Here is a 13,106-nt window from a genome sequence, read left to right as displayed (position 1 = left end):
GTGGAAATAAATATAAGCTTTAAGTGTTTATTATTATTATTATTATTATTATTAATATTATTATTTCAAGCCTCAGTTTTTTATTTTACTTTATTTATGGAGGGAATAAAACATTTATTCTTAAATAAGTTCTGATGATTTATTTATTATTTGTGATTATTATTATTTTGAGTGTTTAGGTGATGGTTTCCTCGCCGCTGGATGGCGCTCTTCTCCACACTGTGTCATTTACGTACATAGTTCATAATGTGGTACATCGTTTATTAATCACATATAAAGATCAGTTGAATGTAATTACAGCTGTTAAATAATCTTTATCAAGTTTATCAAGTTTAAAATAAAAGAATGAAAGTAATAAATGTTAAAAGTTTTGAGCAGTTTATTGAATCTGAAGCTTCAGTTATAACCTGATCATCACCACACCATCACTCACATGCTGTACTGGGTTCAACATCCAGCTCCACAGAAACATCTGATATATATATATATATATATATATATATATAGTGTATAGAACTATAAACTATAAAGATTAAAGCTCCACACGGCTGCTTCTTTATTTATTTTTACATTTATTAACTGCTGAAAACACCACAGTAATCATTTATTATTTATTATTTAATCATCAGTTTCACATCTGCAGAATCAATAAAAGATTAAAAAAAAGATCAAGCTGAGTAAATAAATGTGATTATTAAAGTGTTTAATAGATCAACGTCTTCAGATTTCTGAGCTGCGTCACTTCAGCAGGAAACACCAGAGGAGCTGATTTACATCCAAACTCTCCAACCTCCAGCACAACCAGATCAGATTCAACCAGATCAGATTCAACCAGATCAGATTATTTTAGATTAGATTCAATCAGATCAGAGTTTCTCTGGTGTATCTCGGGTGTATCTCGGGTGTTTAGAGTTTCTTGGAGCAGTCGGTGCAGTAGACGTCTCCACCGTTGGAGATGAAGCGTTTCTCGGCGAGGTTGGTGCAGCATTTCTTACAGGTGAAACAATAATCGTGCCACGTTCCTCCCTCATAGTTCACCACGCTGGTGCCCTTCCCAAAACCTGCAGGAGGAGAAATCATCATCATCACGTCGTTCTGATCAGGTAAAAACAATCAACATTCAGGGTACGAAGGGGACAAATGTACACCCCAGACCCCCCACAGGTTCTCTACACCAGACAGTGGTGGATTCTTACAGAGAGCTTAGAGCTGTGTGGAGGAACACACTACACTCTCTGTAGTCCTCCACCACTCCACTGATGTGTATATGTTTATAAGTGTGTGTGTGTGTGTACCAGTGATGGGGTTCCTGCAGCCGTTGCATTTTTTGGCCACGTCTGTTTTGTAACAGTCGACGCAGTAAAGTTTCTCATCGTTGGAGGTGAAGCGACTTCCTGCTAACGACTTCTTACACACCAAACACACGAAACACTCCGAGTGCCACGGCTGCTCCTGATAGGTCACTCCACCCGCCGTGATCACCTGCACACACACACACACACACACACACACACATAAAACACCTATACACACTGTAACACACACACGTGTATCAGAACCTCTCATTAGTCAGACCGTGTGTGTGTGTGTGTGTGTACCTTCTCACAGCCCCGGCAGTGTTTGGCGAACTTCCTCTGGTGACAGGAAGTGCAGTAAACGTTCTCGTTCTTGGTGATGAAGGACTGAGAGCCGATGGGTTTGTGACACTGATAGCAGGTGAAACACTCGTCATGAAACACGTCGCCCTTATACTCCACATGTTCCGAACCTACAGCACCGAATCACACAGGTAAACACACCAGCGTATTCACCATAACCCCCGACCCCCCCCCCCCCCCCCCCAGCGTACCTGTCAGGATGGGTCTGTAGCAGGCGTGGCAGCGGGGCGCGTCCTCACGTGAGCTGCATTTCTCACACAGGATCCGCTCGTCCTTCAGGCTGAACGACTCTTTAGCTAAATTCTTGAAGCACTTAGCACAGCGGAAGCAGTCGCCGTGCCAGTAGCGCCCCCTGTGGTGCAGTTCCTTTAGCAAGAGAAACGAGAGCACAGATAGGTGGAGGTGAGCTGACGGTACAGGCGACGTTATCCTCGTTTAGGTTCATACACTGTTGGATTGATTATTGTACCTTGGAGTCGGTGCCAATAGGGCGGCGACACTCGTTACAGGTGTTGGCGCAGAATTTGTCGAAGCAGCGCACACACACCGGCCTGGCGTCACTCTGTACGTACTTCTTACCGTTCAGGTCGTCACGGCAATAAAAACAAGCGAAACGATCAGACATGGTGGCGCTGCAGAAACACACACACACACACATTTACATTTCAGCATTTAGCAGACTTACAGTACTGTGACAGTATACAGTCTGAGCAACTGGGGTTTAAGGGCCTTGCTCAAGGGCCCATCAGTGATAACCTGGCAGTGGTAGGGTTTGAACCGGCAACCTTTTGATTACTAGTCCAGCACCTTAACCTATAGGCTCACACACACACACACACACACAGACTCACACTCACACACTCAAAAACACACTCACACACACACACACACACACACACACACACACACACACACACTCACACACACACACTCAAAAACACACTCACACACACACACACACACACACACACACACACACACACACTCACACACACACACACACAACACCCGCTATCATTTCTCCTCCCTCCTGCAGTACCCTGTGTTCCACTAGATGGCGCAATCCAAACACTACCGAGCTTTGTTAGGGCGGAGTCTGTCGTCTCTTGAGCCGAAACATTTACCCACCCTGATCTACACCCATCACTTCACCCCCTACAGTGCCTGAACAGTAGAAAGAGCGCCGCCCTTCAGGTGACAGCAGCTCAGTAACAGAGACTTTATCCATCCTGAGGAAAATATGCTCCGAATTACTAACCTGAAGGTTGTGAGTTCAAATCCTGATCCACTCTTTATTATTTCCCTCAATTACACGTTTCTTTAATGATCATTTTACAGCTAAAGATGCTTCAGAGAAACATAACTCAATCAGTCGCTCCTAAATGAGACGTGATCTAATAACCTCCCGTGTGAGCTCAACAAATCCAATCAGTCTGAACCTCAGCAGATCCGGTAACTGAACCTAACTGAAATAAAATCATCACAGACGTTCTAATGAAGCAGCTCAGAGGTTCTTCAGCTCCAGGAACTCGTTCACTTCCTCCCAACCAAACACAGTAAATGATCAACCATCCATCACCCTCCAAACTGTACCGACCGCGCCATCCTCAAACCTCCCAACACACTTCCTGTTTAACCTCCACCCTCAAAACCAACACGCTTATCAGCAGAAGCACCGAGCGGCCCAGGAAGCGCCGAGACTCCAGCCCAACCCTGAACTCCTGCCGTCCTCCTCCTCTTACTGTAGCAATCAGAATCAGACACTGGGTTTTATACAGGATCAGAACTTGTGAGGGACGTGGACCATGTCTTACACGCCTTTCATTTTCCTCCCCTGAGTTCTGTACTGGGTGTGGTCCAGTTCCAGTCTGGTTCAGTTTCAGTCTGGTCCAGTTCCCGTCTGGTTCTGGAGACACTGACATCATTCACTCAAAATCATCACCTTCACAAAAACCACACACACACACACACACACACACACACACACATGTGCATATAATCTGCGTGTGTGTGTGTGTGTTTCATCACGTCACCATGGTTACATGAAAGTTTCCAACATGTGTAACATTAAACTTCAGGAACAGAATCAGTTCTGCCAGGCAGCTGGAAAAACACTGAGTGTGTGTGTGTGTGTGTGTGTGTGTGTGTGTGTGAGTGTGAGTGTGTGTGTGTGTGTGTGTGGAACAGTGTTGGCATGATCTCCTCCTGAAAGAATGAGAGGAAAACATGAGAACAGGAAACCAGAGAAACACACCAGAAGGACTGGAACCAAACACCAGTTGAACACCACGCAAAATCACCCCAAATCACCCCACTGTCCCTCATAAATCACTCTTAAATCACTCTGGACCTGAGGGGTGTGTCAGGTCTGATACTGGACTGTAATATCAGGTCTTTATTAGATCTGAGATCCACGGATGTTTCACGCTGTAAACCGAGTGATTTTGACGTCCATGTTGCTGATCATCCATGTCTGGGGGGGCACAAACTTTTTATAATGAGAGTCGAGGATCCTAAAACAATGTGTGTGTGTCCCGGACGTCACACCCTGACCAGGATAAAGTGTTTGATGAGAAATGAGAATCTGTGTTATTAAGTCCAGCTGCTGATGAAGCAGGTAAACAAACACCACAGGAAGTGACTGGATCACGTCACGCTCTGAGTCTGAAGCTGGAAAGTTTATCTTGATAAGGATCATCTAATAAACTCCAGATGAATGATCCTGTTGTTCTCCTTCACCTGTTAATCATTAGCCGTGTGTTTCTCTCAGAACCTGGTACGGTGAGGTCGAGCACCAACACTGAACTTCCTCGTCGGCCCGTCAGCACTAAACGACACGAGTTCTAATAAACAGATTCAGTAAAACTAAAATCTTTACATGATTTATTCTGCTCTCTTTACCAGCCTCCACTTCTGATTCTGGAGTGCGTCTGTGGGGATCTGTACCCATTTAGTCTAAAGAACATGTGTGAGGTCAGGTGCTGATGTTGGGTGAGGAGGCCTGACTTACAGTCAGAGTTCCAAATCATCCCAGATTCACCCTCCATCTACACACACACACACACACACGGGTAAATAAGAGTGAATAATAAACTCACCGGATGAGGAGAACCTTCGTCCTTCTGCACAAACTGTTCAAGCTTCAGTCTGAGCTCAGAGTAAAGAGGGAGGAACGGAGGGGTGGAGTAACAGACGGAGGGAGGTGGAGGGAGGAGCGGTGGATGTAAGTGGAGAGATGGGAGGGTAAAGGAGTAAAGCAGTAGTTGTAGATACAGGGTGGAGGGAGAGGAGGATGGAGTGACGTGTGGAATAGATGGAAAGAGAGATAATGGAGATACAGGGTGAAAGGATGAATGGAGGGATGGGGTGGAGTGAGGGGTAAATATGGGGGTGGAGTGAGGGGTGTATTGGGGTGAATGGGTGGTGGAGCAAGGGTGTGAGGGTGGAGTTAGGGGTGGATCAGTGGAGGGAGTGAGGGGTGTATGGGGGTGGAGTTAGGGGTGGAGGGGTGGAGTGAGGGGTGTATGGGGGTGCATTGGTGGATAGCGGCTGCGTCCCAAATCACTAAAACACTTAATGAGAAGCATGTAGAACCTGTAGAGCTCATACGTTTACATACAGACCCTGAAGGAATGAAACTGCTGGAACTTCTGTCATCAACACAATTTATTTACAGCTTTCAGTCTCAGTGTGAGTAAAAATACACAGACCTGCAAACATAGTGGGGGGTGTAATAAAGGGCTAATTTAGGGTGTAATTGGGGGTGTATTTAAGGGGGTAACTAAAGGGTAAATGGGATGTATTTAAGGGCATAATTTGGGTAATTAGGGGGAGTATTTATGGGTGTAATTAAGGGTGTAATTTGGGGTGTAATTGGGGGTCAGTAGTTACAGTCATTGTTGGAGTGGCTCACTCTTTGGGGGTGTAATTAGGAGTGTAATTTAGGGTGTAATTGGGGGTGTAATTAAGGGGTATTTAGGGGTGTAATTAAGGGCATAATTGGGGTGGGGGTGTATTTAGGGGTGAGTAGTTACAGTCGTTGTCGGAGAGGCTCGCTCGGTGGGGTGAGGGGAGGGGGAGGCAGTAATGGGGTCAAAGGTTCGTTAGGCTCCTCTAATAGAGTCATTTCTTTTGGAGTGTCCTGATTGGACGAGACGGAGAGGTGATCGATGTCCGTGAGGTCACAGTGATCCCGCAGGTGACTGTAGATCACTGAGGATCCATTATTCAGGATCAACTCTTCATCATCATCATCATCACCACCACCGTCACCAGCACCACGCTGAGAGAGAGAGAGAGCACAGGTGCAGTATTATCACTGTGTCACGAGTTTAGCATGTTCTCCTCGTGTATTTAAAGGGTTTCTCCAGGTACCTACACTCCATGACCAAATGTGTGCGTGCATGTATGAGGTGTGTGTGTGTGTGTGTGTGTATGAGGTGTATGTGTGTGTGTGTGTGCGTGTGTGTGTGTGTGTGTGTGTGTGTGTGTGTGTATACCTGGTAGTGCTGGGTTGATGTGAAGCACCGTGTGACTGGACAGCAGCAGGTTGGTGGTGTGTGTGCGTGTATCAGTGAAGGATCAACGTGTGTGAGCAGAGGCTTCAGATACCTGAGATCAGTTAAGGAGGAACATCACACACACACACACACACACACACACACACACACACACACCGAACACACACACACACACACACACACACACACACACACACACACACACCGAACACACACACACACACACACACACATACACACACACACACACACACACACATACTGCAAAGATTTTTTTAATGCACAAAAGCGCCATCTAGTGTTTAAAAATCCACATTTATTCTTCTTTCATTCATTTTAAATAATTAAATTAAATTAAATTAAATTAAATTAAATTAAATTAAATTAAATTAAATTAAATTAAATTAAATTAAATTAAATTAAATTAAATCTGTCTGCCTCGTCCTGTCAAACTTCTCATTAAGGTCCTCTTTATAAAACCCAAAACACTGTTAATTACATAAATACAATATTATTATTCTACACTAATAAATGTTATATATGTTATAAAATAATAATAATAATAATAATAATAATAATTAATAATAATGATAATAATAATAATTATAATAATAATAATAATAATAATAATACAGTACAGGATACTTCTGATCGAGTTTGTTCCACAGTCTGATTGGCCAGGCTGCGTCCCGTCCTCGTCCTCCTCTGTCCTCTGTGAGCTGAGAAACACGTCAGTGTTAAATTCATCATCATCACTGAATCAAACACTCATCCACCCTCCTCAGTACACTTTATTATCCAAAACTCTCTTCTGTAGAACATTCACATCCTCAGATCACTCCCACAACATCACCGTCCCATTACAATCCAATATTTATTATTATCAGATTTAATTTTTCAACTGTCCAACAACCACGACATGAACATGGATCAGAATCATCATCATTCTTATAAACACTCACCAGGTTCTCCTGATCATCCTCAACACCAACCCTGAGGAGGAAGAAACCAGAACATCACTACAATCAACACCATCACAAACACTCATCTCATATTCATGAACCTGGTCAGGGTTGCAGCGGGGGCAGTTTCACTGGGATCCACTGGGCACGAGGCAGGAAGATCATCTATCTATCACAGGGCTTCAGATCCAATCCCAATCAAGCACCACTGGGGATTCGAAGTGCACACACACACACACACTCAGGTGAACATGTACCTGATGTTCATGAAGGTGAGGAGGGGCGTGGTTCCTCCTCCACACACCCACACAGTGATGAAGACGATGATGAGCGTGGTGGAGAAGATCATCTTCCTGGCGTAGTTGCTCGTTTCCCGAATTGACAAAGCAAAGGCCATGGCTCCCCGTAACCCTGAGGGGTCAACGGTCACGTGGTTTAAGATTTAGTTATATTATATACTGACCCCTTCTTATTCGCCCGAAGACCCCGCCCATGTTTTAGTCCCGTCTTTTCCCACCCAGGTTTATCAGTGTTTGTACCTGAGAACATCATGACGTGCTGGAAGTTGAAGCCGATCCGGTTGGTCCGACCCAGATTGAGGAGGAAGGAGAGAGGATAAATATTAGCGGCTCTGCCCACAAATATCGCCAACTGATCCACCAGTCAAGGATCAAACACTTTCTTCTTAATGAGTGTTTAGTTTTCAATCACAGTCGGTGAGGATACAAAAGCAGCGCTGATGAAGAACATGTTAAAGACATGATGACCGAAGGTGAACAGAGTCAGACCCATGTAGGAGAAGATGAAGTTCTCAGCCAGGAAGTTCAACAACTCAAATAACTGAAACACACACACACACACACACACACACACACACACATACGCGTATACTGATTTTAATTGATTGTAGACAATTTAATTGATTGTTATTTGATTGGAAACCCCCCGCCCCCCCCCCATGTGTGTGTGTGTGTGTGTATGTGTGTGTGTGTATATGCATGTGTTGGTGTATGTATATATATATATATATGTGTGTGTGTGTGTGTGTGTGTGTTACCTCTTTGGTTCTGTTCTGAGACTCAGTTGAGAGGTTTTTGTAGGTGTAGTGAGCCTGAGTGATACCACAGAACAGTACAGCAACCACGCCTACACACACACACACACACACACACACATGGACACAAGGACACACACACACATGCAGGTTGGTAGCAGAATTAAAGGTGTAGTGATTTTACATGTGACTCTGTTATTGCACCAAAATAGAAAAATCTAGGAGCAACAACAGCTCAGCCATGAGGCCACATGAGCTGAGAGGGGCGGAGACTGAGTGTACAGATATCTGTCCTCACAGAACATCCACATCTGGAGGAACCACCAGCACATCTGCATAAGTGCTGGAGGTCCTCAGGCTGAAAGGAGGCTTGTAACAGAGTGACTACAGTCAGTAACAGTATACCTCAGGACGGGTGTAATTGAGACAGTACATGTATCATTTTCACATCTGCTGGATGGTTGCTATTGGTTACCAGTGATGCTGCAGGCCTCAGCCAATAGGAAGGTGCTCCATGACATGAGGAAGAACAGAGCCGTCTCCAACAGGGGGAACTCTCTCAACCGCGTGAACTTAGTTACCTACACACACACACACACACATACACACACGCATATACACACACACACACACACACACATATACACACACACACACACACACACATATACACACACACATATACACACACACATATACACACACATACACACACACACACACACATACACACACATACACACACACACACACACACATATACACACACACACACACATACACACACACACACATGGACACAAGGACACACACACACACATAAATGTTAAATAAATGTTATTCTGCCGTGTGTTTCTGGGCTGTGATCATATCAGATATCAGATGCAGAACATTACCAGGGCGGTCAGGATTCCTGTGGCTGTGCCCAGAACAAACGATCCACTAAACACCCAGAGAAAAACACCGAGAGACGCCAGCATGGCTCCTCCATCAAACGAGTGACTGTTCTCCCCCACCGGCTGGTACGCTGAGATCGAGCTGAAATGGGGAGGAACCAGACACAGGGGTTACAGACGGGGGGGGGGGGTACAGATGGAGGTTACAGACGGGGGTTACAGACGTGGGTTACAGACGGGGGTTACAGACGGGGGGTTACAGATGGGTGGGGGGTATGTGGGGTTACAAATGGGGGGGTCAGAGTTAAAACTGGAGTTTCGTCAGAGACCCTGAACCCTGATGTGACTCACGATGAGAGGACGATGGCGACGGCGTCATTAAGAACACTTTCTCCAAACAGCAGAGCGTAAAGATCCACGTCCACCTGTAGCTCGTTAAAGATCGCCAGAACCGTCACTGTTAAACAGAACCACGCCCGGGATTAATCTACACTGTACCTCTACACCCCCCCCCCCCCCCCCCCCCCCCCAAAAACATCAAAACACTGAGCCCTGAGCGAGTGGTTTCACCAGCCGGCGGTGGATTCCTACACAGAGCGTTACGCTACACTCAGTTATTCCTCCACCACTCAAACTGGTGCCAGACCGGCCAGTAGGAGTCGTTGTTCCAGCACCGGAGTGTTGATGGTAAAGCTGTTACCTGGATCTGTAGCGGAGATGATCGCTCCAAAAAACAAACAGTCAGTGAAGAAGAAATCTCCATCCAGCTGCCCCAGCGCTCTCATCAGCACCACGCCGCCGAACATCACCAGCCTACCATCACCACAGATACCACACACACACACACACATTCTGTTATATATCACAACAACATTGTGTAGAGTGTGTACGTGTGTATGTATGTTGTGTAGAGTGTGTATGTTGTGTTTGTAGGTTGTGTTACTCACCCGATCATAAAGGAGGAGATCAGAGTTCCTATGAAGGCGTATGACAGGATGGAACCCAGATTCCTGAAGAAATGTCTCTGTGAAACACCCACACACACGAGAACATGCTCCATGACTGTAATGAGGAATTGTGGGTCCCTGACTGTGGAATTGTGGGTACGTTACCCGTTTCAGACTGTATCCAGCGTAGAAGATGATGGGCGGCAATAAAATGTTGAAGAAAACTTCGGGATTAAACGTCGTCTAAAACACCGAGACAATCCGACACGAGACAGATTCATAATGAAGAACACTGTAAGTGTGGGCGTCCACATACTTTTGGCTCTAAGCTGCAGATGTGTGGTGTCGGTACCTTCTGGAGCAGGTCAGTGTTGGATGAATGTTCTCCATCACTCAGTTCTCCTCTCAGTGTGTATTCATACACTCTCCCACTGACGTTCACCAGCACGAAGCCTGGAGCCTCCTCAGATACCCACAGAGCCGTAACGTTACTGACGTCCTCCTGCTGCCCCACCCCGAACCTCAGTACCACCCCCACCAACATACCTGTACACACCACACACACACACCACACACACACACCACACACCACACACACACCACACACACACACACACAGAGCCGTAACGTTACTGACGTCTTCCTGCTGCCCCACCCCGAACCTCAGTACCACCCCCACCAACATACCTGTACACACACACACACACACACACCACACACACACACCACACACACACACCACACACCACACACACACACACACACACAGAGCCGTAACGTTACTGACGTCCTCCTGCTGCCCCACCCCGAACCTCAGTACCACCCCCACCAACATACCTGTACACACACACACACACACACACACCACACACACACACCACACACACACACCACACACCACACACACACACACACACACAGAGCCGTAACGTTACTGACGTCCTCCTGCTGCCCCACCCCGAACCTCAGTACCACCCCCACCAACATACCTGTACACACACACACACAGTCTGATTTGATAATGCCTGATCCTGAGTATTGAATGAAGTGGTGTAAAGCACACTGCTGTTGGATTTGGAGCAGTGGAAACATGTTCCTCCACTAGAACAGCACTGACTGCACAGAGCACAGCATGAGCTGTAAAGTGTGGTGAAGGATGCAGAACGATGTGGATGTTTGTAGTGAGGGGTGTTTAAAGTCCTGCGCTATATCCAGGTTATTCCGGCCTTGTACGCAGTGTTTCCCCATGGTACCGTGCCCACTGCGACCCTGACCAGGATAAGGTGGTTGATGAGAATGAATGAATGCTGTTGAATGAAGCTGAACTGGGATGGAACTGGTGGAATGTTTTGATGAAAACAGCAGCTCAGTATTTACACTAAACACAGAGGAACCACGTCGTCATTATCAACAACCATGATTCACTCCTCCTGCTCCTGTTCAGGCTGAAACATATTAATTCAATCATTACAAGGGGCGTCCACATACTTCTGACCATTTAGTGTGTGTGTAATATTGTCACTTATAACAGGATTTTCTCTTTTTAAAAATAATAACAATAATAAAACAATAATAATAATAATAATAATAATAATAATAATAATAAAACAATAATAATGATAATAATAATAATAATAAAACAATAATAAAACAATAATAATAATAATGATGATAATAATAATAATAATAATAATGATAATAATAATAATAATAATAATAAAAAAAAACAATAATAAAACAATAATAATAATAATAATAATGATAATAATAATAATAATAAAACAATAATAATAATAATAATAATAATAATAAAATAATAATAATAATAATAATAAAACAATAATAAAACAATAATAATAATAATAATAATAATAATGATAATAATAATAAAACAATAATAATAATAATGATAATGATAATAATAATAATAATAATAATAATAATAATAAAACAATAATAATAATAATAATGACAATAATAATAATAATGATAATAATAAAATAATAATAATAATAATAATAATAATAATAAAACAATAATAAAACAATAATAAAACAATAATAAAACAATAATAATAATAATAATAATAATAAAACAATAATAATAATAATAATGATAATAATAATAATAAAATAATAATAATAATAATAATAATAATGAATAATAATAATAATAAAACAATAATGAAACAATAATAATAATAATAAGAAGAAGAAGAATAGTAATAATAATAATAAGAAGAAGAAGAACAGACCATAGATCATGGCCAGGCCGCTCTCGTGTAGAAACGTGACCCTCCGGTGTTTGAAGAGCCACACGGTGAGGATGGTGATGGACAGGAGGAAGGTGAAGGTGAGAAGGTGCTCGCTGTCCTGCACGTGAGTCCGCTGTGCATCCGGTAACCTCTCATTATTACTGATATCACCATTACAACCAGTTATACACACCAGTACACTCCCCAAAACCACTAACACCCCACACCCACAGCCGGGGACACCCACACTCAGCATCCTCCTACACTTAATCCAGGTCTGCTCCAAAACTGTGCTGCTGACCGGCTCAGACACTCCATCACTACTGCTTACCTGTCAACAGCGCACCTTACGGCGCATGAGCACTGCACACCTGCCCATCCCGTTCCTCCACACTGTGTACCCATAACGCCACGGTGTTTCCTGGAAGGGTGATGAGGTGGGACCGAGTACTCATCTGATTCCTGCGTTTATTTACTGCAGCATGGTGCAGAAGATCCAGGACCAGCATCAAATTCCACTTACTGGAGTCACCGGACGTCATGACCAGCTCCCACTCCTGCACATGGATTATTTTATTATGCTGGAAAAGCAGAAATGTTCAGCATGTTAAATAGATTTAGACTGCACAGATGAATGCAGACTCAGGTTGTGTGATTTAAATGATATTGGGAAGTGTATGAAGGGTGCCATAACCCCACTTCCATAACCCCAGAAAGCACGGCCTAAAACTGGACGTGTGCCTGAGTGTATGTGGGGTTGTGTTTCACATCGTTGTTGTTGTACTTGTATGTCAAATTATTTTCTATTATTTTAT

The 13,106-nt window shown here is 43.9% G+C and overlaps 2 protein-coding genes across 4 annotated transcripts; both read right to left on the bottom strand.

Annotated features, from left to right (window-relative positions):
- Window positions 1–552: 552 nt before the first annotated feature.
- Window positions 553–4,789, bottom strand: fhl1b (four and a half LIM domains 1b). Of its 3 annotated transcripts, none has more exons than XM_063013877.1 (6): window positions 4,757–4,789; window positions 2,128–2,290; window positions 1,850–2,024; window positions 1,599–1,768; window positions 1,296–1,482; window positions 553–1,061 (listed from the first exon to the last, which is right to left on the bottom strand). In XM_063013877.1, the coding sequence occupies exons 2-6, from the start codon at window positions 2,281–2,283 to the stop codon at window positions 907–909; spliced, it is 843 nt and encodes a 280-aa protein (XP_062869947.1). In that variant the 5' UTR covers window positions 2,284–2,290; window positions 4,757–4,789; the 3' UTR covers window positions 553–906. The 3 variants fall into 3 exon arrangements, with proteins under 3 accessions (XP_062869947.1, XP_062869946.1, XP_062869945.1); XM_063013876.1 differs by lacking the exon at window positions 4,757–4,789 and adding an exon at window positions 3,473–3,705; XM_063013875.1 differs by lacking the exon at window positions 4,757–4,789 and having other exon boundaries at window positions 2,128–2,429.
- Window positions 4,790–5,306: 517 nt separating this feature from the next.
- On the bottom strand, window positions 5,307–12,833 carry slc9a6b (solute carrier family 9 member 6b). The gene is made up of 17 exons (XM_063013811.1): window positions 12,643–12,833; window positions 12,292–12,452; window positions 10,390–10,583; window positions 10,203–10,280; window positions 10,038–10,114; window positions 9,791–9,903; window positions 9,442–9,547; window positions 9,091–9,232; window positions 8,670–8,775; window positions 8,198–8,286; window positions 7,867–7,980; window positions 7,680–7,791; window positions 7,398–7,551; window positions 7,141–7,171; window positions 6,824–6,897; window positions 6,158–6,269; window positions 5,307–5,940 (listed from the first exon to the last, which is right to left on the bottom strand). Exons 1-17 carry the CDS (start codon window positions 12,831–12,833, stop codon window positions 5,689–5,691), a joined length of 2,106 nt encoding a protein of 701 aa, XP_062869881.1. The 3' UTR covers window positions 5,307–5,688.
- Window positions 12,834–13,106: the final 273 nt, after the last annotated feature.

Source organism: Trichomycterus rosablanca, chromosome 18, assembly GCF_030014385.1.
Source record: "Trichomycterus rosablanca isolate fTriRos1 chromosome 18, fTriRos1.hap1, whole genome shotgun sequence".
Taxonomy (NCBI): Eukaryota; Metazoa; Chordata; class Actinopteri; order Siluriformes; family Trichomycteridae; genus Trichomycterus; species Trichomycterus rosablanca.
This window is presented reverse-complemented; position numbering and strand designations above follow the sequence as displayed.

Excerpts from the sequence above, each read along its gene's own strand:
- fhl1b (XM_063013875.1), bottom strand. The coding sequence starts at position 2,316 with ATGTGTGTGTGTGTGTGTTTCTGCAGCGCCACCATGTCTGATCGTTTC. Across the intron at positions 1,769-1,849 it reads CTACAGACCCATCCTGACAG|GTTCGGAACATGTGGAGTAT; the intron begins GTACGCTGGGGG and ends TCGGTGCTGTAG. Across the intron at positions 1,483-1,598 it reads ACTGCCGGGGCTGTGAGAAG|GTGATCACGGCGGGTGGAGT; the intron begins GTACACACACAC and ends GTGTGTGTGCAG.
- slc9a6b (XM_063013811.1), bottom strand. The coding sequence starts at position 12,833 with ATGACGTCCGGTGACTCCAGTAAGTGGAATTTGATGCTGGTCCTGGAT. Across the intron at positions 8,287-8,669 it reads TGAGGCCTGCAGCATCACTG|GCGTGGTTGCTGTACTGTTC; the intron begins GTAACCAATAGC and ends GTGTGTGTGTAG. Across the intron at positions 5,941-6,157 it reads CATCAACCCAGCACTACCAG|CGTGGTGCTGGTGACGGTGG; the intron begins GTATACACACAC and ends TCTCTCTCTCAG.